At 46.9% G+C, this 25,386-nt stretch overlaps 1 protein-coding gene across 1 annotated transcript in view; it reads right to left on the bottom strand.

Moving 5' to 3' along the window:
- Window positions 1-25,386, bottom strand: part of LOC118369980 (low-density lipoprotein receptor-related protein 1B-like) — a 162,167-nt gene that overhangs the window by 999 nt on the left and 135,782 nt on the right. The window contains exons 81-88 of the mRNA XM_052498892.1: window positions 23,062-23,226; window positions 21,122-21,283; window positions 20,613-20,787; window positions 19,927-20,031; window positions 12,142-12,218; window positions 11,281-11,371; window positions 2,528-2,678; window positions 2,208-2,300 (exon numbers count right to left, since the gene is read on the bottom strand). Of these exons, the coding sequence (XP_052354852.1) occupies window positions 2,208-2,300; window positions 2,528-2,678; window positions 11,281-11,371; window positions 12,142-12,218; window positions 19,927-20,031; window positions 20,613-20,787; window positions 21,122-21,283; window positions 23,062-23,226 (1,019 nt within the window). The remainder of the gene's footprint in view (window positions 1-2,207; window positions 2,301-2,527; window positions 2,679-11,280; window positions 11,372-12,141; window positions 12,219-19,926; window positions 20,032-20,612; window positions 20,788-21,121; window positions 21,284-23,061; window positions 23,227-25,386) is intronic.

Here is a 25,386-nt window from a genome sequence, read left to right as displayed (position 1 = left end):
GCCTACATGATTTACATAAACTAGATTAATTAGTTATTAAAGTATTTTGTATCTTTCAGATGCCCAGCCTATTTGGATATACAGTGAGGGAAAAAAGTATTTGATCCCCTGCTGATTTTATACGTTTGCCCACTGACAAAGAAATGATCAGTCTATAATTGTAATGGTAGGTTTATTTGAACAGTGAGAGACAGAATAACAAAAAAACCTCATGAAAAACGCATGTCAAAAATGTTATAAATTGATTTGCATTTTAATGAGGGAAATAAGTATTTGACCCCCCCTCAATCGGAAAGATTTTTGGCTCCCAGGTGTCTTTTATACAGGTAACAAGCTGAGATTAGGAGCACACTCTTAAAGGGAGTGCTCCTAATTTCAGTTTGTTACCTGTATAAAAGACACCTGTCCACAGAAGCAATCAATCAGATTCCAAACTATCCACCATGGCCAAGACCAAAGAGCTCTCCAAGGATGTCAGGGACACGATTGTAGACCTACACAAGACTGGAATGGGCTACAAGACCATCGCCAATCAGCTTGGTGAGAAGGTGACAACAGTTGGTGCGATTATTCTCAAATGGAAGAAACACAAAATAACTGTCAAACTCCCTCAGCCTGGGACTCCATGCAAGATCTCACCTCGTGGAGTTGCAAGGATCATGAGAACAGTGAGGAATCAGCCCAGAACTACACTGGAGGATCTTGTAAATGATCTCAAGGCAGCTGGGACCATAGTCAACAAGAAAATAATTGGTAACACACTATGCCGTGAAGGACTGAAATCCTGCAGCGCCCGCAAGGCCCCCCTGCTCAATAAAGCACATATACATGCCCGTCTGAAGTTTGCCAATGAACATCTGAATGATTCAGAGGACAACTGGGTGAAAGTGTTGTGGTCAGATGAGACCAAAATGGAGCTCTTTGGTATCAACTCAACTCGCCGTGTTTGGAGGAGGAGGAATGCTGCCTATGACCCCAAGAACATCATCCCCACCGTCAAACATGGAGGTGGAAACATTATGCTTTGGGGATGTTTTTCTGCTAAGGGGACAGGACAACTTCACCGCATCAAAGGGACGATGGACGAGGCCATGTACCATCAAATCTTGGGTGAGAACCTCCTTCCCTCAGCCAGGGCATTGAAAATGGGTCGTGGAAGGGTATTCCAGCATGACAATGACCCAAAACACACGGCCAAGGCAACAAAGGAGTGGCTCAAGAAGAAGCACATTAAGGTCCTGGAGTTAATCCCATAGAAAATCTGTGGAGGGAGCTGAAGGTTTGAGTTGCCAAACGTCAGCCTTGAAACCTTAATGACTTGGAGAAGATCTGCAAAGAGGCGTGTGACAAAATCCCTCCTGAGATGTGTGCAAACCTGGTGGCCAACTACAAGAAACGTCTGACGTCTGATTGCCAACAAGGGTTTTGCCACCAAGTACTAAGTCATGTTTTGCAGAGGGGTCAAATACTTATTTCCCTCATTAATGTAAATCAATTTATAACATTTTTGACATTCATTTTCCAGATTTTTTGTTGTTGTTATTCTGTCTCTCACTGCTCAAATAAATCTACCATTAAAATGATAGACAGATAATTTCTTTGCCAGTGGGCAAACGTACAAAATCAGCAGGGGATCAAATACTTTCCCCCCTCACTGTATACAACAATTGACAGTGTTAACGTGATAAAAGCATTTTGCAGCATGCCCAGAGCCTATTGTTGCTTAACAAGCAAGACAAGGACACGGTCACCGACATCCCACCAGGTGACTGTAGACAAGCTCTAGCCATGTGGAACACCAGCAGATGGTTCCTTTCAACTATAAACTGGGTGGGTCGAGCCCTGAATGTTGATTGGCTGACAACAGTGTATCAGACCATATACCACGGGTATGACACAACATTTATTTGTACTGCTCTAATTACGATGGTAATCAGTTTATGATAGCAACGAGGCACTGCGGGGGTTTGTGGTATATGGTCTACATACAGTATCACAGCCCACTGGGCCTTATTGCTTAACTAAAACACATATTACACACATTCCGGAGGAAGCCTTTACCGTGGCTTTCATGAATACAACATGAGATCCTGCAGTGTCTCATAAACCCCACTATGACCCCAATGGCCATGGCTTTGTATCAATATACAGTAGGCTTTTCTACAGCATCTGTCCCAGAGAGGACAGGAAGTTCACAGGGAGTTTACCTGTCCAGGAAGGATCTCCTTCGGGAGATGAACTCCTTCAGGGTGAACTAACAGAGTGTGCAGGTGACTGGACCTCACACCAACACACCAACCCTACAACACACAACGACAACATTAACATCACACACAAACCCTACTACACATAATCATTACAGTTTAACCTTCCAGAATAGAATAGAATAAATCTTTGTCTATTGGCTACACGCCAATATCCACACCGGCATACTACTGAATCAATGTAGTACGCTAGTGTGGGTATTTCGTAGCCCTTGTTAGAAACTCAGGGAAAAGGGATGATACAGGAGTAAGCGTTTCCAGACCTTGTGTGGGTCCAGGGTGAAGCTTGGCTGAAGGTGATTCCCAGCATCAGAGTGATTGTCGTGGTCCACCTCATACATGTTGTACGAGGGGTTACCGATCTCTACGTTTAGCCCACCATTCACCATGGGCTGCCGCTGGACTATTTTCCCCCTGTAAATCATAACATTGATGGAGGTTAGGAGAGCATTATAAACCTTCATGACTGCTTACTACGTTCAGCCCACCATTCACCATGGGCTGCCGCTGGACTATTTTCCCACTGTAAATCATAACATTGATGAGGTTAGGAGAGCATTATAAACCTACATGACTGCTTACTACGTTCAGCCCACCATTCACCATGGGCTGCCGCTGGACTATTTTCCCACTGTAAATCATAACATTGATGAGGTTAGGAGAGTATTATAAACCTTCATGACTGCTTACTACGTTCAGCCCACCATTCACCATGGGCTGCCGCTGGACTATTTTCCCACTGTAAATCATAATATTGATGAGGTTAGGAGAGCATTATAAACCTTCATGACTGCTTACTACGTTCAGCCCACCATTCACCATGGGCTGCCACTGGACTATTTTCCCACTGTAAATCATAATATTGATGAGGTTAGGAGAGCATTATAAACCTTCATGACTGCTTACTACGTTCAGCCCACCATTCACCATGGGCTGCCGCTGGACTATTTTCCCACTGTAAATCATAACATTGATGAGGTTAAGAGAGCATTATAAACCTTCATGACTGCTTACTACGTTCAGCCCACCATTCACCATGGGCTGCCGCTGGACTATTTTCCCACTGTAAATCATAACATTGATGAGGTTAGGAGAGCATTATAAACCTTCATGACTGCTTACTACGTTTAGCCCACCATTCACCATGGGCTGCCGTTGGACTATTTCCCCCCTGTAAATCATAACATTGATGAGGTTAGGAGAGCATTATAAACCTTCATGACTGCTTACTACGTTTAGCCCACCATTCACCATGGGCTGCCGTTGGACTATTTTCCCCCTGTAAATCATAACATTGATGGAGGTTAGGAGAGTATTTTAAACCTTCATGACTGCTTACTACGTTTAGCCCACCATTTACCATGGGCTGCAAGCTGGACTATTTTCCCCCTGTAAATCATAACATTGATGGAGGTTAGGAGAGTATTTTAAACCTTCATGACTATTTACAACGATGCGCATGACCATTAATCACACAACAGAACATGTACAGTGCCTTCCGAAAGTATTCATACCCCTAGACTTTTCCAACATTTTGTTATGTTACAGCCTTATTCTAAAATGGAATAAAACATATAAAAAAATCCTACGAAATCTACACACAACACTTGACAAAGCCAAAACAGGTTGGTAAAAAACAGAAATACATTATTGACATAAGTGTTCTGACACTTTGCTATGAGACACAAAATTGAACACAGGTGCATGCTGCATGCTGACAAAGATTTCTTCAACAACAACAACAAGCAGGACTCACACGATATTCTCCAAACACCCCACAGGGCAGATATCCCAATTATTCACAAAAGGAATCGACGCAGAGGATGAAGAGCCGGATGCCTCGTCCGGACCAGAAGAAGGCGAGTAGGAAAGCTGCCGTTACCGTCAATATTACTCGCCAACGTGCAATCATTGGACAATAAACTAGACGAGGTACGATCACGAATATCCTACCAACAGGGCATCAAAAACTGTAATATCCAAAGTTTCACAGAATCATGGCTGAATGACATATTCAGCTAGCGCACATATGTCAGAGTCAAGGCCCGCGGGCCACATCCGGCCCGCGAGAAGGTTTTTTACGGCCCCTGGGATGATCTTGATTTATTATTAGAACCGGCCCGCAGACCGCAGCAAGCCGGCAGCCCGCAGATCTTTTACACGCACCAATACTACATTTCCCACAATGCAACGGTGACGCACCGAGCAGTAGGCTGCTTCATTTCAATATTTATTGGCACAGCAGTTGTCAGCATCACAGTAAAATTAACTTTCAGATACCCATCAAAAATGGCAAAACGGAAGGTGGACACTGAGAACCGGGGTTTCAAACAAGGTGGGAGTCGGAGTATTTGTTCACGGAGGTAGCTGGAAAACCTGTGTGTCTTCTGTGTGGAGAAAGTGTGGCGGTACTGAAAGAGTATAATCTGAGACGACATTATGAAACGAAACACGCGGACAAAAACAAGAATATGGACATGGAACAAAGGCTACAAAAGGCAGAGGAATTAAAACGAGGCCTCAAATCTCGACAGGCTCTGTTCAAAAAAGCCAAATCACAAGGCCAGGCTGCTGTCAAGGCCAGTTTTATTTTGGCAGAAGAGATCGCTAAATCAGCCCGGCCATTTACGGAGGGGGATTTCATCAAAAACTGCCTGATTAAAGTTTGTGACGAAGTTTGCCCAGAAAAAAGGCAACTCTTTTTAAATGTGAGTCTGAGCAGAAACACCATTGCCGAGAGAGTAGACCAGTTGTCCATCAATCTAAAAGAGCAGCTTGTGAAAAAGGGAAAAGATTTCATTGCATATTCCTTGGCTGTGGATGAGAGCACCGACATTTCTGACATTGCCCAGTTGTCAATTTTCATCCGCGGAGTGGACTCCAGCCTAAGCGTGACAGAGGAGTTTTTGGCTTTACGTCCTATGCATGGCACAACTACGGGGCATGATTTGTATGAAGAGGTGTCAAGATGTGTAAATGAGATGGAGCTGCCTTGGGAAAAACTCGTGGGTTTGACAACCGACGGAGCACCTGCGATGTGTGGACACAGGAGCGGACTGGTGGCGAAGATACGGGAAAAGATGCAAGAGGAAAACGCGACAGGTGAGCTGACAGCTTATCATTGTATCATACACCAGGAAGCGTTGTGCGGTAAAGCCTTGAAAATGGAGCATGTAATGAGCATCATCACGCGCACAGTTAACTTTATCAGAGCCAAAGGTTTGAATCACCGCCAGTTCAAGGCATTTCTGACGGAGTTAGAAACGGAGCATGGTGATTTGCCTTATCACACAGAGGTGCGATGGCTAAGCCAGGGAAAGGTGCTTCAAAGATGTTTCGAGCTTCGTGAGGAGATTTGTCTGTTCTTGGACAGCAAAGGGAAAGACACAACACAACTCCGAGACGAAATGTTTCTGTGTGAAATGGCTTTTCTGTGTGACATTACGAGTCATCTGAATGCAATGAACTTGCAGCTGCAGGGTCGGGATCGTGTCATCTCTGATATGTACAGTACAGTGAAGGCATTTAAAACCAAACTGACTCTGTGGGAGACGCAGATGCGGAAAGAAAATTTGAGCCACTTTCCCAGCTGCCAGACCATGAAAGAGAAGCTCTCTACCAGTGCGTTCCCGAGCGCACAGTTGGCTGATAAAATAGGTATGCTTGCCGCTGACTTTCGACGCCGATTTGCTGACTTTGAAGCACAAAAAGCAGGTTGGAACTGCTCGGTAACCCATTTGCTGTTGACGTGGAAAGCTCACCACCAAACCTCCAAATGGAGTTGATTGACCTCCAATGCAATGATGCACTGAGGGCAAAATATGCGGCAGTGGGTGCTGCGGAGTTCGCCCGTTTCCTCCCCGACACAATGCCCCAGCTGCGCATCCAGGCTGCTCAAACGTTGTCTATGTTTGGCAGCACATACCTGTGTGAACAACTGTTTTCTTTGATGAACTTGAACAAAACATCACACAGAAGTCGACTTACTGCTGAACACCTCCACTCAATTCTGAGGATTTCCTCAGCTCAGAGCCTTACCCCGAACATTGATGAACTTGTGGAAAAGATGGGACACCACCAAGTATCACCCTCAACCTCAAACAAGTGAACATTACTGTGCAATCACATATTTAGAGTTTTTACTCAGTTCAAGTTTAAAAGTTAAAGTTTAATATTTGTTTTCACTGCATGTTACTTCTCCTTAAACAAAGTGTTGTTTTTGATTAATAGATTTTTGCACTTTATTTTATTGTATTTCAATCCAATTATATTTTAAAAATATTTCAGTTGAGTGGATGATAGAAAATTGCTATTATTGTTTTTTTCTTTGAAGTAAATTTAGCCCACTTTTGCTAAAATAGAAAATATAGGCTACTGATGGTGCCTTGAATACCGGTTTCTTTCATTTAATGTTCATGTTATGGGGATTTTTATATAAAGGAAATTTGTCTTTTGTGTCTGTTGAAAATTAAAGATTACTGACAGAGCCATAAGAAAATATTGCTTTATTTATCTGATCATATTGGAATATATTTGTTAGGTTTTCAGTAGGTTCAATTAGGTTCACTAGACTATATGCGTCATTTAAAAAATTTTCAATGAACATTCGAACAGTCCGGCCCTCGGCTTGTAGCTAAATTTTTTATTTGGCCCTCCGTCCATTTGACTTTGACACCCCTGAGCTAGCGGGATACATGCTGCACCGGCAGGATAGAACAGCGCAATCCGGTAAGATGAGGTGGGGCGGTCTGTGCATATTTGTAATCAACAGCTGGTCCACGAAATCGAAGGAAGTCTCTAGATTTTGCGTATATTGTGTATAAATTGCAGGCCACACTACTTGTCTAGAGAGTTCTCAGCTATACTTTTCGTGGCTGTTTATTTACCACCACAGACAGATGCCGGCAGTAAGACTGCACTCAGTCAGCTGTATAAGGAAATAAGCAAACAGGAAACCACTCACCCAGAGGCGGCGCTCCTAGTGGCCGGAGACTTTAATGCAGGGAAACTTAAATCAGTTCTACCAAATCCCTATCAACATGTTAAATGTGCAACCAGAGGGAAAAAATTCTAGATCACCTGTACTCCACACACAGAGACTCATACAAAGCTCTCCCTCGCCCTCCTTTTGGTAAATCCGACCACAACTCTATCCTCCTGATTCCTGCTTCCAAGCAAAAATTAAAGCGGGAAGCACCAGTGACTCGGGCTATAAAAAAATGATCAGATGAAGCAGATGTTAAACTACAAGACTTCTTTGCTATCACAGAGTGGAACATGTTCCGGGATTCTTCAGATGACATTGAGGAATACACCACATCAGTCACTGGCTTAATCAATAAGTGCTTTGAGGACGTCGTCCCCACAGTGACTGTCCGTACACACCCCAACCAGAAGCCATGGATTACAGGCAACATTCGCACTGAGCTAAAGAGTAGAGCTGTTGCTTTCAAGGTGCGGGACTCTAACCCGGAAGCTTACAAGAAATCCTGCTATGCCCTGCGACGAACCATCAAACAGGCAAAGCATCAATACAGGACTAATTGTGTGATTGAATCACATTACACCAGCTCCGACTCTCGTCGGATGTGGCAGGGCTTGAAAACTATTACAGACTACAAAGGGAAGCACAGCTGAGAGCTACCCAGTGACACAAGCCTACCAGATGAGCTAAATCACTTATATGCTCGTTTCGAGGCAAGCAACACTGAGGCATGCATGAGAGCTTCAGCTGTTCCAGACGACTGTGTGAATTCGCTCTCCATAGCCAACGTGAGTAAGACCTTTAAACAGGTCAACATACACAAGGCTGCGGGGCCAGACGGATTACCAGGATGTGTGCTCCGGGCATGAGCTGACCAACTGGCAGGTGTCTTCATTGACATTTTCAACATGTCCCTGATTGAGTCTGTAATACCAACATGCTTCAAGCAGACCACCACAGACCCTGTGACCATAGTCCCAAGAACACAAAGGCAACCTGCCTAAATGACTACAGACCCGTAGCACTCACGTCCGTAGCCATGAAGTGCTTTGAAAGGCTGGTAATGGCTCACATCAACACCATTATCCCAGAAACCCTAGACCCACTCTAATTTGCATACTGCCCAAACAGATCCACAGATGATGCAATCTCTATTGCACTCCACACTGCCCTTTCCCACCTGGACAAAAGGAACACCTATGTGAGAATGCTGATCATTGACTACAGCTCAGCGTTCAACACCATAGTACCCTCAAAGCTCATCACCAAGCTAAGGAACCTGGGACTTAAACACCTCCCTCTGCAACTGGATCCTGGACTTACTGACGGGCTGCCCCCAGGTAGTGAGGGTAGGTAGCAACACATCTGTCACGCTGATCCTCAAAACTGGAGCTCCCCAGGGGTGCGTGCTCAGTCCCTTCCTGTACTCCCTGTTCACCCACGACTGCATGGCCAGGTACGACTCCAACACCATCATTAAGTTTGCTGATGACACAACAGTGGTAGGCCTGATCACCGACAACAACGAGACAGCCTATAGGGAGGAGGTCAGAGGCCTGGCTGGGTGGTGCCAGAATAACAACCTATCCCTCAACGTAACCAAGACTAAGGAGATGATTGTGGACTACAGGAAAAGGAGCACCGAGCACGTCCCCATTCTCATCGACGGGCCTGTAGTGGAGCAGGTTGAGAGCTTCAAATTCCTTGGTGTCCACATCAACAACAAACTAGATTGGTCCAAACACACCAAGACAGTCGTGAAGAGGGCACGACAAAGCCTATTCCCCCTCAGGAAACTAAAAAGATTTGGCATGGGTCCTGAGATCCTCAAAAGGTTCTACAGCTGCAACATCGAGAGCATCACTGCCTGGTATGGCAATTGCTCGGCCTCCGACTCCGATATCACTGGGGCTAAGCTGCCTGCCATCCAGGACCTCCACACCAGGCAGTGTCAGAGGAAGGCCCTAAAAATTGTCAAAGACCCCAGCCACCCCAGTCATAGACTGTTCTCTCTACTACCGCATGGCAAGCGGTACCGGAGTGCCAAGTCTAGGACAAAAAGGCTTCTCAACAGTTTTTACCCCCAAGCCATAAGACTCCTGAACAGGTAACCAAAGGGTTACCCGGACTATTTACATTGTGTGCCTTCCCCCAACCCATCTTTTACGCTGCTGCTACTTTCTGTTTATCTTATATGCATACACTTTAACTATACATTCTTGTACATACTACCAAAATTGGCCCGACCAACCAGTGCTCCCGCACATTGGCTAACCGGGCTATCTGCATTGTGTCCCGCCAACCCCTCTTTTTATGCTTCTGCTACTCTTTGTTCGTCATATATGCACAGTCACTTTAATGATACCTACATGTACATACTACCTCAATAAACTTGACAAAAAGGTGTCTGTAATATAGCCTCGCTACTCTTTTTTTCAAATGTCTTTTCACTGTTTTACTTCTTTACTTACCTACACACACACACACATACCTTTTTTCGCACCATTGGTTAGAGCCTGTAAGTAAGCATTTCACTGTAAGGTTTACACCTGTTGTATTCAGCGCACGTGACAAATAAACTTTTATTTGATTTGATTTCCATTGATCGTTCTTGAGATGTTTCTACAACTTGATTGGAGTACGCCTGTTGTACATTCAATTGATTGGACATGATTTGGGAAGGCACACACCCATCTTTATAAGGTCCCACAGTTGACGGTGCATGTCAGAGCAAAAACCAAGCTACGAGGTTGAACAAATTGTCCGTAGAGCACCGAAACAGGATTGTGTCAAGGCACAGATCTGGGGAAGGGTACCAATTCTTTTTTGCAGCATTGAAGGTCTCCAAGAACACAGTGGCCTCCATCATTCTTAAATGGAAGAAGTTTGGAACCACCAAGACTCTTCTTAGAGCTGGCCGCCCAACCAAACTGAGCAATCGGGGGAGAAGGACCTTGGTCAGGGAGGTGAACAAGAACCCGATGGTCACTCTGACAGAGCTCTGGGGTTCATCAGTGGAGATGGGAGAACCTTCCAGAAGGACAACCATCTCTGCAGCACTCCACCAATCAGGCCATTATGGTAGAGTGGCCAGACGGAAGTGGCCAATCCTCAGTAAAGTGGCCAATCCTCAGTAAAAGGAACATGACAGCCAGCTTGGAGTTTGCAAAAAGGCACCTAAAGCCTCTCAGACCACAAGAAACAACATTCTCTGGTCTGATGAAACCAAGATTGAACTCTTTGGCCTGAATGCCAAGTGTCATGCCTGGAGGAACCCTGGCACCATTCCTACGGTGAAGCATGGTGGTGGCAGCATCATGCCGTGGGAATGTTCTTTTAGCGGCAGGGACTAGTCAGGATCAAGGGAAAGATGAACAGAGCAAAGTACAGAGAGATACTTGATGAAAACCTACTCCAGAATGCTCAGGACCTCAGACTGGGGTGAAGGTTCCGCTTCCAACAGGACAACGACCTTAAGCACACAGCCAAGACAACACAGGAGAGACTTCGGAACAAGTCTCTGAACATCCTTGAGTAGCCCAGCCAGAACCCGGACTTGAACCTGATCGAACAACTCTGGAGAGACCTGAAAATAGCTGTGCAGCAACACTCCCCATCCAACCTGACAGATCTTGAAAGGATCTGCAGAGAAGAATGGGAGAAACTCCCAAAATACAAGTGTTCCAAGCTTGTAGCGTCACACCCAAGGAGAGTAGAGGCTGTAATTGCTGCTAAAGGTGCTTCAACAAAGTACTGAGTAAAGGGTCTGAATACTTAAGTAACTGTGATATTTCAGTTTTACATTTTTTTATGAATTGGGAAACATTCCTAAAAACCTGTTTTTACTTCATCATTATGGGGTATTGTGTGAAGATTGAAAAAAACCCCCGATTTAATCAATTTAAGGCTGCAACCTAGCAAAACGTGGAAAAAGTCAAGAGGTCTGAATACTTTCCGAAGGCCCTGTATGTAGTGTGAAGTGACTACCTACAGGGCCTTTTGTAATCTGTCTGCTTAGAAGTAAAGACATACCTTTGCTTCCTCTTGCATACGAAAACCCCCAAGGCCATGGTAGTGACGAGAATCACCAGCAGAACCAGTGGGACAACGATGGCCATGCTTCCTGTAACACACAGAACAAACTATTAGAGTTAAACATGTCCGACACGTAACATACTTCTCTCCTCTCTGTAGTGAAACAATAAAATTCAAAAAAGCTTCAGAGGGTGGAAAAATGACTTTCTTCAAAGTTCCAACAAGGTTCTTCATATGGGGACTGCATTTCTATGTTAAAGTCAGTCTATTGGGGTAAAAGGCTCCGTCTGCGCAGCTAAGCCTTGAGAGCAAGTCGACAGCGAAATGTCAGACTGCAGACCAAGATCAAATACCAATCTCTGGGAGGGTAGGGCGGTTCAAAGAAACTGAAAAAGGTCTCCAAACCCAGACAACAGCACTTTAAGAACTGAAAATAGACTGTTTTTTCTTGTAGGATTTTGTGTCTATGTTTGTGTGTGTGAATGTGTGTGTGTGTGTACAGATGTAGGATCTTAATTTGAGCCAGTTTGCTACAGCAGGAAAATAAACCTGCAGCAACAGGAAATGTGAATTATTATCTGGATTATAATTAAATGGACATTTTTGTAGGGGCTGATACATTTTCCGTAACGGCAAATCAAAAGTGAATTTTCATAATGGACATTAAAACTTTAGAAGCTTTTTGAAACTCAAATACACCACAAGTTTGCACATTCTAGGCAACAAAATAGTGATCAAATTAAGATTTTACATCAATCTGTATGTTTCTGTGTGTTTGAGAGAGAGCGAGCAAGCAAGCAAGAGAGAGAGAGATAAAGAGAGAGAGTCTCTTTACCACTCTTTCCAATAACTACTCACCCCCGCTGATGTTGCCAGACAGACTGTTCTTTGGGGCAGGTCTCTCACACTGTGTACCTGACCAATCAGCTGGACACCTAGAAGAGTCATAATGAGTATGAATAGCTGTCCGTTGGTCAAACCAAGTAGCTTTAAAAGAAGGCTATAGTGTACACACACACTATAGCCTTATCAGTTATGGAGGACGGGCTCCTGGTAATGACTGGAGCAGAATCGGTGGAATGGTATCAAATACACCAAACACATGGTTTCCAGATGTTTGGGGAAATGGGGATTAGAGGTTGACCGATTTCAAGTTTTCATAACAAATCGGTAATCAGCCTTTTTGGACGCTGATTATATTCAAGCCTATCAACTCCCGAAATTAGGCTGGCAATACTAAAGTGCCTATAAGAACATCCAATAGTCAAAGGTATATGAAATACAAATGGTATAGAGAGAAATAGTCGACACATCATACTTCCTATAACTACAAACCAAAAACTTTTTAACTTGGGAATATTGATTAGCTTTTATTAGCTTTTTTACATGGCACACTGTGTTTTTGCATTATTTAAACCAAATTGAACATGTTTCATGATTTATTTGAGAATACATTGATTTAATTTATGTATTATATTAAGTTAAAATAAGTGTTCATTGTTCATTCAGTATTGTTGCAATTGTCATTATTACAAATATATATATATATAAATATCGGCAGATTAATCGGTATCGGCTTTTCTGGTCCACCAAAAAACGGTATCGGCGATGCAAAATCATAATCGATTGACCTCTCAGGGGGATACCTAGTCAGTTGTACAACTGAATGCATTCAACTGAAATGTGTCCTTTGCATTTAACCCAACCCCTCTGAATCAGAGGTACGGGGGGGCTGCCTTAAATTGACATCCACGTCTTCGGCGCCCGGGGAACAGTGGGTTAACTGCCTTTCTCAGGGGCAGAATGGCAGATTTTTACCTTGTCAGCTTGGGGATTTGATCCAGCAACCTTTCGGTTACTGGCCCAACGCGAGGCTACCTGCCAAGCATTTCGCTACACTCGCATTAACATCTGCTAACCATGTGTATGTGACAAATAAAATTTGATTGGATTTGATTTGATTTCCATTTGTGCAGTTCTGGCCATTATTATGAGCCATCCTCCCCTCAGCAGCCTCCTGTGACACGCACACATCTCTTAATCTCATCTCCTCATTTGTTAAAGTCTCAGGGAACATGCATAATTCATTCCCGCATCGAGTTAAAGAAAATAAGCATAATCTCACACGAAGTGTGCAACCCAAATGGCACCCTATTTCCTGTATGTTGCACTACCTTTGACTCGAGCCCATAGCGGCCCATAGGAATCTGGTCAAAAGTGGCGCACTATGTAGGGAATAGGGTGCTATATGGGACGCAGAACGGTTTAGGATGTAATCCAGAGACAGTGATCCATTAGTAGTTACCTCTTTCCCCTCCCTTGCCCAGAGGATAGGAAGACATGCAATTACACTATATGGGGAATCTGACTATATGGGGAATCTGACAAGGGTGATCGCATGATGATGAAATGATATTAGCTAATATTAAATGGACTGTAAGCAGTATTTAATCAAACTTTCATTAGAGGGACCGTGGCTCGCTGCAGGTACCACATGAATCATAGTCCTGAAGGGAATGACAGCTTGTAGCTGACCTACATAATCACACCGTTTGTTGCTTGGGAGTATGTTCAGCTGCAGAAAGACCGGGTTATTATCCTGTTTTCACCACATGTATTGAGAGGCCAGTGCAAAGAGAGAAACGTCGGGTGCGTTTGTGCTGTGAGTGACGGGGACGAGGAACATGTGTGGTAAGGAGTTATATCGCACAGAATGTTGGACAACAGACAGACATACTGGTGAGAGTCTGAGTCGGGGAGTGATGTGCAGAGTGGACGCTGCTGGAAAGTGAGACAGTGAGGGCTGGTCTCGGAAATGGCGGGAGAGGAGGAGGGAAGGAGATGAGGAAGAGAGGAGGGAGGGAGGAGGGGAAAGGGAGTCAGGGAAGAGAGGAGGGGTAAAAGTCAGACCTACTTGCACTGGGGTTTGTTTAAGGCAGTTAACGTGCAAATCCCTTTATTCTGACAGTAGTTATCACACGGATTGGCCCGCTGGTCACAGCGCTGGTTCAAGAACCCAGGCGTGCAGCTGCAGCACAGAGAAATGATCGCCACATGAACAAATCATATATTGAGGGACACAGAGACAAAGCCTGGGTCTGAAATGGCACCCTATTCCCTACATAGTGCACTCCTTTTGACCAGGGGGCCCATATATGGAATAGAGTGGCATTTTGGACACAGTGATAAAAGAAGATAAGAGCACAATACATTCTCACAGTCCACCAGCTCGGGCTATTGGAGGATACAGAGTATGAAATGGAACAGATGGAGCTAGGCCCTATTCCATCCTAGTGTTTACATAGGATGTGTGTGTGTGTGTGTGTGTGTGTGTGTGTGTGTGTGTGTGTGTGTGTGTGTGTGTGTGTGTGTGTGTGTGTGTGTGTGTGTGTGTGTGTGTGTATGTGTGTATGTGTGTTCAGGTGAGAAAGCAAAGCGTCATGGCAAGCAAATCCATCCAATGTCACGCCAAGTGGGAGCTAAAAAAAAGTGAAACCATAGGAATAGCCTACAGATTGATGTTTGAGATCTATAGCATGACACATATAGCCTTCTAGGCACGTGTGGTCTTTGTCCACCACCGACCCAATGAAACAAGCAATTGGATGACGTAAAGATAAAAGAGAAGAAAAAAAAACGAACAAAAACAACGAGCGGGAAACCGCTCATTCAAAGCTGTAGTATAGGAGACGGTGGTATGTACAGTATCGAGGCATACAGTTTAAAGCTAGAGTCCTTAATTGAAACAATAACAAAGTTGCACCCCACCTCTGTTTTGGCAATAGGCTGAGGGATGGGCCTGGAGAAATGTAACCACTCTCAAATTCATAGACAGAACTACGGACGCAAGGGCTGACCGTCCATGAGACCACAATTATAGTCTAACAATGTTTTAAGGACATACGGTTTGTTTACATTGACATTGTTTACAAACATTGGAGTAAAAAAAGATTATAGTTTAGGTTCTGATGGGGTACGACAGTTAAACTAAGCTCATGAGGCATTTATAAGTTATATTATTCAAAAATCAATGGGTATATATTATTCATTTGGCTATGCAGACTTTAACACATGTATAATACTGAACATGATTCATTCCAAAAGTCCAAAAATGGATGATGCAACTAAGGATTGATAAACTTTGAAAAGCGTCTTGAGAGTGATGCAAGCCCCAGAAACAAACACAACCAAAACACCTCTGTATACTTTAATGCAGGAGATCCTATCGTTTGCAAGAGAAAAAGGAAAACAAACCCTTTTATCTTGGAAAAACGTGGAAATATGCCACCTCATTGTGAGACCTCATTGTTTTCTACTATTTTTCCCATTTTAGTAGCCTGGGTCTAATCCAGTCTCTGCTACATTACCTGCTCTGTCTCTCATAGCAAAACCACACAACCACTTCCAATACCACTAATTGTATCAGTGATGTGTGCGTGTGTGATACAACTGAAAGCAGAACGAAGACAAACACAATGGCTGTGTCACGTTCTGTCCATCGTTCGTATGTGTTTTCCTTGTTTTAGTGTTGGTCAGGACGTGAGCTGGGTGGGCATTCTATGTTGTGTGTCTGGTTTGTCTATTTCTATGTTTGGCCTGATATGGTTCTCAATCAGAGGCAGGTGTTAGTCATTGTCTCTGATTGGGAACCATATTTAGGTAGCCTGTTTTGTGTTGGGTTTTGTGGGTGATTGTTCCTGTCTCTGTGTTTTGCACCAGATAGGGCTGTTTTTGGTTTTCCACGTTTATTGTTTTGTAGTGTTCATGTTTATCTGTTTTTATTAAACATGAGTCAATATAACCACGCTGCGTTTTGGTCCTCTACTTCACCACAGGAAACCCTGACAGAATCATCCACCAACCAAGGACCAAGCGGCGTGGTAACGGGCAATGGCAAAAGCGGCAGCAGGAGAAGGAACAGAGGCAGCAGCAGGAGAAGGAACAGAGGCAGCAGCAACAGGAGCAGCAGCAGCAGTGGGAGATGCTGTACTATTTGGATAAATGGACTTGGAGGGAGATCCTTGATGGAGAAGGACCCTGGGCAGAGCATGGATAGAATTGGAGCTGTCGGCGAAGCAGAGTGCTGAGTCTGAGAGTGTGGAGGATGTATTGGACAGAGTAGAAAGAAAGCTGTTGGTTTGGCATAGTATGCACGGCATACCAGTGCCAGCACCACGCATCAGGCCTACAGTGCGTCCCGCCTGTCCAGCGCTGCCGGAGCCTTCCTCCTCTCCAGCGCAGCCAGAGTCTCCCGCCTGTCCGGCGCTGTCAGAGCTACCGCCCCTCATGCCAGAGGCGCCAGAGGCCCTCATTCCAGAGGCACCAGTGCTCCTCAGTCCAGAGCTGCCAGAGCCTTTTTCTCCAGTCTGCCCAGCGCCGTCTGAGCTACCTGTCTGCCCAGCGCCGTCTGAGCTACCTGTCTGCCCAGCGCTGTCTGAGCTACCAGTCAGCCCAGCGCCGCCAGTGCCGCCAGTCTGCCCAGTGCCGCCAGTGCCGCCAGTCTGCCCAGCGCCGTCTGAGCTACCAGTCTGCCCAGCGCCGCCAGTTCCGCCAGTCTGCCCAGCGCCGCCAGTGCCGCCAGTCTGCCCAGCGCCGTCTGAGCTACCCGTCTGCCCTGCGCCGTCTGAGCTACCAGTCTGTCCAGCACCGCCAGCGTTGCCAGTCTCCCCAGCGCCGCAAGTGCCGCCAGTCTGCCCAGCGCCGCCAGTGCCGCCAGTCTGCCAGGATCCGCCAGGATCCGCCAGTCTGCCAGGATCCGCCAGTCTGCCAGGATCCGCCAGTCTGCCAGGATCCGCCAGTCTGCCAGGATCCACCAGTCAGCCAGGATCCACCAGAAGTGCCAGTCAGCCAGGATCTGCCCGAACTGCCAGTCGGCCATGATCCGCCAGTCTGCCAGGATCCGCCAGTCTGCCAGGATCCGCCAGTCTGCCAGGATCTGCCAGTCAGCCAGGATCTGCCAGTCAGCCAGGATCTGCCAGTCAGCCAGGATCTGCCAGTCAGCCAGGATCTGCCAGATCCGCCAGTCGGCCAGGATCCGCCAGTCAGCCAGGATCAGTTAGATCCGCCAGTCTGCCAGGATCCGCCAGTCTGCCAGGATCCGCCAGAACTGCCAGGATCCGCCAGTCGGCCAGGATCTGCCAGTCGGCCAGGATCTGCCAGTCGGCCAGGATCAGTTAGATCCGCCATTCAGCCAGGATCCGCCATTCAGCCAGGATCCGCCAGTGTGCCAGGATCCGCCAGTCAGCCAGGATCCGCCAGTCAGCCAGGATCCGCCAGTCAGCCAGGATCCGCCAGAACTGCCAGTCGGCCAGGATTTGCCAGTCAGCCAGGATTTGCCAGGATCCGCCAGTCGGCCAGGATCTGCCAGTCGGCCAGGATCAGTTAGATCCGCCATTCAGCCAGGATCAGCCAGTGTGCCAAGATCCGCCAGTCAGCCAGGATCCTCCAGATCTGCCAGTCGGCCAGGATCTGCCAGTCGGCCAGGATCTGCCAGTCGGCCAGGATCAGTTAGATCCGCCATTCAGCCAGGATCCGCCATTCAGCCAGGATCCGCCAGTGTGCCAGGATCCGCCAGTCAGCCAGGATCCGCCAGTCAGCCAGGATCCGCCAGTCAGCCAGGATCCGCCAGTCGGCCAGGATCCGCCAGTCGGCCAGGATCAGTTAGATCCGCCATTCAGCCAGGATCCGCCAGTGTGCCAAGATCCGCCAGTCAGCCAGGATCCGCCAGATCCGCCAGTCGGCCAGGATCCGCCAGTCAGCCAGGATCTGCCAGAACTACCAGTCAGCCAGCATCTGCCAGAACTACCAGTCAGCCAGGATCCGCCAGTCTGCCAGGATCCGCCAGTCAGCCAGGATCCGCCAGAACTGCCAGTCGGCCAGGATCCGCCAGTCGGCCAGGATCCGCCAGTCGGCCAGGATCCGCCAGTCGGCCAGGATCAGTTAGATCTGCCAGTCAGCCAGGATCTGCCAGAACTGCCAGTCAGCCAGGATCTGCCAGTCAGCCAGGATCTGCCAGTCAGCCAGGATCTGCCAGAACTGCCAGTCGGCCAGGATCTGCCAGTCAGCCAGGATCCGCCAGTCAGCCAGGATCCGCCAGTCGGCCAGGATCTGCCAGTCGGCCAGGATCAGTTAGATCCGCCATTCAGCCAGGATCCGCCAGTGTGCCAGGATCCGCCAGTCAGCCAGGATCCGCCAGAACTGCCAGTCGGCCAGGATCTGCCAGTCGGCCAGGATCTGCCAGTCGGCCAGGATCTGCCAGTCGGCCAGGATCTGCCAGTCGGCCAGGATCTGCCAGTCGGCCAGGATCCGCCAGTCAGCCAGGATCCGCCAGTCAGCCAGGATCTGCCAGTCAGCCAGCATCTGCCAGAACTACCAGTCTGCCAGGATCCGCCAGTCTGCCAGGATCCGCCAGTCAGCTAGGATCCGCCAGGTCGGCCAGGATCCGCCAGGTCGGCCAGGATCCGCCAGGTCGGCCAGGATCCGCCAGTCGGCCAGGATCCGCCAGTCGGCCAGGATCAGTTAGATCCGCCATTCAGCCAGGATCCGCCAGTCTGCCAGGATCCACTAGTCTGCCAGGATCCACCAGTCAGCCAGGATCCACCAGAAGTGCCAGTCAGCCAGGATATGTCAGATCCGCGAGTCAGCCAGGATCTGCCAGTCAGCCAGGATCTGCCGGAACCACCAGCCAGCCAGGATCTGGTAGATCCATCAACCTGCCTGAGCTTCCTCTCACTCCTGAGCTTCCTCTCACTCCCGAGCTTCCTCTCACTCCCGAGCTTCCCCTCGGTCCCGAGCTTCCCCTCGGTCCCGAGCTTCCCCTCGGTCCCGAGCTTCCCCTCGGTCCTGAGCTACCTCAGTCCAGTGGGGCCCATTGTTAGGTTTCCTAAGCCAAGGTTAGCGGCGAGGGTCGCCACTCAAGGGACACTAAGGAGGTGGACTAAGACAATTATGGAGTGGGGTCCACGTCCAGCGCCAGAGCCGCCACCGCGGAGAGATGCCCACCCAGACCCTCCCCTATAGGTTTAGGTTGTGCGTTCGGAGTCCGGGGGGGGTTCTGTCACGTTCTGTCCATCGTTCGTATGTGTTTTCCTTGTTTTAGTGTTGGTCAGGACGTGAGCTGGGTGGGCATTCTATGTTGTGTGTCTGGTTTGTCTATTTCTATGTTTGGCCTGATATGGTTCTCAATCAGAGGCAGGTGTTAGTCATTGTCTCTGATTGGGAACCATATTTAGGTAGCCTGTTTTGTGTTGGGTTTTGTGGGTGATTGTTCCTGTCTCTGTGTTTTGCACCAGATAGGGCTGTTTTTGGTTTTCCACGTTTATTGTTTTGTAGTGTTCATGTTTATCTGTTTTTATTAAACATGAGTCAATATAACCACGCTGCGTTTTGGTCCTCTACTTCACCACAGGAAAACCCTGACAGGCTGCGTTTACACAGGCAGCCCAATTCTGATCTGTTGCCACTAATTGGTCTTTTGACCAATCAGATCAGATCTATTTCCAAAATAGCAGAATTGGGCTGCCAGTGTAAATAACAGCCAAAGAGATGAACAGTACGTTCTTGAGAAATCTGAGGACGACAACCTGCTCAATTGAAAGCCATAGAATCGATAGAAAAAAAGAAAAGAGAATTGAGCTGACTTACTGGCAGAACGGCAGACTGGTCTCGGGGTCCTGGCGACAGGTTCCTCCGTTGTAGCAGTATCCATCACACAGCTGACAGGTGGCTGCCACTCTACCGTTACTGCAGCTGTAAGGAAAGGAAGGGGAATATAGCGATGACTTCATAAAGCATTACAAGCATTTGTCTAATGCATTTATAACGCCTTATGCCTTATTCTGTGACGCAAGCCCTGGACCATGGAGACAGGAGAATGCTGACATATGGTAGCATCCACAGAAATATAATTACTAGAACGGATATTCCTTTCAAGTCAATGTTCTGTGATGGGTGGACCGGCCTTATTGAGTGTACCAATAAGTAGTATCAGTCAAAAGTCACATTCTAGTAATTCTAGTCGGTAACATTGTTTGGATATCCACAGACTCAGTAACATGTCAACTAACTATCAAACCCTAATCCTAACCCTAAACTAATCCTAACCCTAAACTAATCCTAACCCTAAACTAATCCTAACCCTAATCCTAAACTAATCCTAACCCTAAACTAATCCTAACCCTAAACTAATCCTAACCCTAAACTAATCCTAACCCTAAACTAATCCTAACCATAATCCCTGTTCTTACCTTAACCTTGGCAAGCAGTTGCTCATCAACAGATCGTTTGTTGATAGTCATACTATCTGGACTATCTACTCAGATGACGCTTACTTGCAGGACACGTCGTCTGTCTCCGGGTTGACAATGCACGGTGCCCCTCGACACCGGAGGCATCTGTCCACCTCACATTTCACTCCCTCATATCTGGCTGAGCACACACACTCCACGTGGCTCTTGCTCGACAGAGTACAAGCCTTCGAATTGGTACAGAAGTGATGGCAGATATCTGGAACGAAGGTGGAGAAAAACAAGCTTATTTATTTCATCTGTTTACATTCCTGGTCTTCCACTGTATCAATTGGTGTAACATCCATTTGTTCACCCCTTGAAACTGAGCTGTTGCAAGAAAGTATCTTTTGGAGTGACTTTCCTATCAAACTGATTTTAAACCACCACGGAGAGGGTGGAGGAGACCAACAAAATATCCCTGTGGTAATGGTGGAAACCACAAACCCCTCTCTTCTCATTGCGGAGACTGAACGCAACATGAAGTATTGATTGATTGCTTGCTTGTCATAAAACAGGTTAAATCTTTGTGTGTTCGTGTGTGTCTGACTCACGGTAGAGACAACGCTCCCCAGTGTACTCGGCCATACAGCGACACACTGGCTGGTTCCCCCTGCTGACGTCACAGGTGCCCCCATTCAGACAGTAGTTATCACACACCTTCCTCTCACAGACCGGTCCTGTGAACCCCACAGCACAACGACATGTAGGCCTCCCTGAGAGAGAAAGAGAAAGAGAGAAATTGGCAAAAAATTGTGTTGCTGATAACAATAATCACAAGCATGTCCACTGTCTAACGTCATAATGGAGAAGCAAGCAAATACAAGGCAGATGTGATATCTCTCACATTACACTCGAAGGTGATGCCCACAAAGAGAGTCACAAGGTCCAATGTTTTCTAAACAGCCATGTCTATTTGCACTGGAAAGATTTCAACTAGTTTCACACTGGTCCTATGACCGCTTGGAGAGCTTACATCTGAAATACAACATCTGCTGCCCGCTCCTGACTGGGATGAATAGAAACTGACTGTGTGTGTGTGTGTGTGTTCGTGTGTGTGTGTGTGTGTGTTCGCGTGCGTGTGTGTGTGTGTGTGTGTGTCTGACGTTCTTTCTCCCGCTGTTCCATCTGTCAGCTAAGAGGCAAGTTGTTATTGATATCGCCATGCCAACACTAACATTTAACTGTTATTTCACGCATGAATATTTGACCACCTCATTTCCTCGCTTCAAACTCCTCCCAAAAATGTCCTTAGAGGAGAAAGAAAAGAGAGGAGCTTGACCCGTGCCATTTATTTATATCTCCACTCTCAATTGTTTATTCTGAAGAGAGAAAGAGAGAGAGAGAGAGAGAGAAAGAGAGAGAGAGAGAAAAAAACAACCTCGCTATGCATTGACTGTAACGGAACAGGGGATCTGGACTTTGAGGACATTAATGTGCTTTAACAACTGTTCAAAAATGGATAGCAATGCCACAGCATTAAGCGTGTCTTGCATATGCATGGTGCTACTGTCGACGTCCCCGCTAATGCAATGCCAAAGTGGGGGCCGTACATACTTGTGTTTTCAGATACATCTACAGCTCACATCTCTCAGGGGTCGTCAAACTAAGAGATTTTCACTGCACTTTTGTCACACCCTGACCATAGTTTGCTTTGTATGTTTCTATGTTTTGGTTGGTCAGGGTGTGATCTGAGTGGGCATTCTATGTTGGATGTCTTGTTTGTCTATTTCTATGTCTGGCCTGATATGGTTCTCAATCAGAGGCAGGTGTTAGTCATTGTCTCTGATTGGGAACCATATTTAGGTAGCCTGGGTTTCACTGTGTGTTTGTGGGTGATTGTTCCTGTCTCTGTGTTTTGCACCAGATAGGGCTGTTTTTGGTTTTCCACGTTTATTGTTTTTGTTAGTTTATTCATGTCTAGTGTCTTTATTAAAGAACATGAATAACCACCACGCTGCGTTTTGGTCCGCCTCTACTTCACCTAAAGAAAACCGTTACAACTTTCCTATGGCTTCCTGACACAGGAGGCACTGGCAAAAAAAAAATGCACTAATGTCCAATCAATAACTACATAAAGCAGGGGATTCAAACTCATTCCATGGAGTGTCTGCTGTGTTGAGTTATTTCCATTACATTGGTGTCCAATTAAGATCTAGACAACCAGGTGTGGGGAGTTCCTAGCTAATCAGTGACCTTAATTGATCCATCTAGTACAGGGGAGGAATGAAAACCTGCAGGGACACAGCCCTCCGTGGAATAAGTTTGACACGTGACGTAGAGCGATGGTTATTTAGAAGCAGATGATCAATCATGCAGCAGAACTGGCATCTGTGGGCAGGATCTCATTGGCTGTCAGGACAGGGGCCTTGGTCCCAACTCTCATTTCCCACAGTCACGGATGGATGAGCGCCCTCTCCTGTCCTGGAGGTCCCAGTGGAAGAGCATGGCCACACACACACACACACACACACATGTAGCAGAAGGGGCTTACCTATGGAAGAGCCTGAGCATGTGCCCCCATTCTGACAGTAGTTTTTACAGTGGTTCACTTCACAGCGCTCCCCGGAGAAATTTGGCCAGCAGTAGCACCGCAGCTCCCCCTTCTCGTTGGTGATGCATCGTCCTCCGTTCTCACAGGCGGGGCGACACAGCTCTCCTGAAAGCAAATGATGTAGGCCCCACGTGTTAAGATTGAAACCATGGCAACCTTGACCTGCTCCCATTAATATTTAATGAGTGGATTAACTCAACTTTGTAAAAGGCTGGAACTCACATGGGCTTCACTGACTATTCTATGCACGACTGCTTGCATGGTACCTTCACTTTTCACTCCAATTTACTCAGCATCTGAAAGATCCAGCCTCAGTTGGATCAAATGAAAGTATTGCAGGTTGACCAGGCCTACTGCACTGAGATGTTAGTGTCCCTGCAACCTACTCTATTGAGATGTTAGTATCCCTGCAGCCTACTGTACTGAGATGTTAGTGTCCCTGTAGCCTACTGTACTGGGATGTTAGTGTCCCTGCAACCTACTCTATTGAGATGTTAGTGTCCCTGCAACCTACTCTATTGAGATGTTAGTATCCCTGCAGCCTACTGTACTGAGATGTTAGTGTCCCTGTAGCCTACTGTCCTGGGATGTTAGTGTCCCTGCAACCTACTCTATTGAGATGTTAGTATCCCTGCAACCTACTCTATTGAGATGTTAGTATCCCTGCAGCCTACTGTACTGAGATGTTAGTGTCCCTGTAGCCTACTGTCCTTGGATGTTAGTGTCCCTGCAACCTACTGTACTGAGAGGTTAGTGTCCCTGTAGCCTACTGTCCTTGGATGTTAGTGTCCCTGCAACCTACTGTACTGAGATGTTAGTGTCCCTGTAGCCTAATGTCCTTGGATGTTAGTGTCCCTGCAACCTACTCTATTGAGATGTTAGTATCCCTGTAGCCTACTGTACTGAGATGTTAGTGTCCCTGTAGCCTACTGTCCTGGGATGTTAGTGTCCCTGCAGCCTACTCTATTGAGATGTTAGTGTCCCTGCAACCTACTGTACTGAGAGGTTAGTGTCCCTGTAGCCTACTGTCCTGGGATGTTAGTGTCCCTGCAGCCTACTCTATTGAGATGTTAGTATCCCTGCAGCCTACTGTACTGAGATGTTAGTATCCCTGCAGCCTACTGTACTGAGATGTTAGTATCCCTGCAGCCTACTGTACTGAGAGGTTAGTGTCCCTGTAGCCTACTGTCCTGGGATGTTAGTGTCCCTGCAGCCTACTCTATTGAGATGTTAGTATCCCTGCAGCCTACTGTACTGGGATGTTAGTGTCCCTGCAGCCTACTGTACTGGGATGTTAGTATCCCTGCAGCCTACTCTATTGAGATGTTAGTATCCCTGCAACCTACTGTACTGAGATGTTAGTGTCCCTGTAGCCTACTGTCCTTGGATGTTAGTGTCCCTGCAACCTACTGTACTGAGAGGTTAGTGTCCCTGCAACCTACTGTACTGAGAGGTTAGTGTCCCTGTAGCCTACTGTCCTGGGATGTTAGTGTCCCTGCAGCCTACTGTACTGAGAGGTTAGTATCCCTGTAGCCTACTGTACTGAGATGTTAGTATCCCTGTAGCCTACTGTCCTGGGATGTTAGTGTCCCTGCAGCCTACTCTATTGAGATGTTAGTATCCCTGCAGCCTACTGTACTGAGATGTTAGTATCCCTGTAGCCTACTGTCCTGGGATGTTAGTGTCCCTGCAGCCTACTCTATTGAGATGTTAGTATCCCTGCAGCCTACTGTACTGAGATGTTAGTATCCCTGCAGCCTACTGTACTGAGAGGTTAGTGACCCTGTAGCCTACTGTCCTGGGATGCTAGTGTCCCTGCAGCCTACTCTATTGAGATGTTAGTATCCCTGCAGCCTACTGTACTGAGAGGTTAGTGTCCCTGTAGCCTACTGTCCTGGGATGTTAGTGTCCCTGCAGCCTACTGTCCTGGGATGTTAGTGTCCCTGTAGGCTACTGTCCTGGGATGTTAGTGTCCCTGCAGCCTACTCTATTGAGATGTTAGTGTCCCTGCAGCCTACTCTATTGAGATGTTAGTATCCCTGTAGCCTACTGTACTGGGATGTTAGTGTCCCTGCAGCCTACTGTCCTGGGATGTTAGTGTCCCTGTAGCCTACTGTACTGGGATGTTAGTGTCCCTGCAGCCTACTGTCCTGGGATGTTAGTGTCCCTGTAGCCTACTGTCCTGGGATGTTAGTGTCCCTGCAGCCTACTCTATTGAGATGTTAGTATCCCTGCAGCCTACTGTACTGAGAGGTTAGTGTCCCT

This window comes from Oncorhynchus keta, chromosome 37, assembly GCF_023373465.1.
Source record: "Oncorhynchus keta strain PuntledgeMale-10-30-2019 chromosome 37, Oket_V2, whole genome shotgun sequence".
NCBI lineage: Eukaryota > Metazoa > Chordata > Actinopteri > Salmoniformes > Salmonidae > Oncorhynchus > Oncorhynchus keta.
Note: the sequence above shows the minus strand (reverse complement) of the source record. Positions and strands in the feature narration are given on the sequence as shown.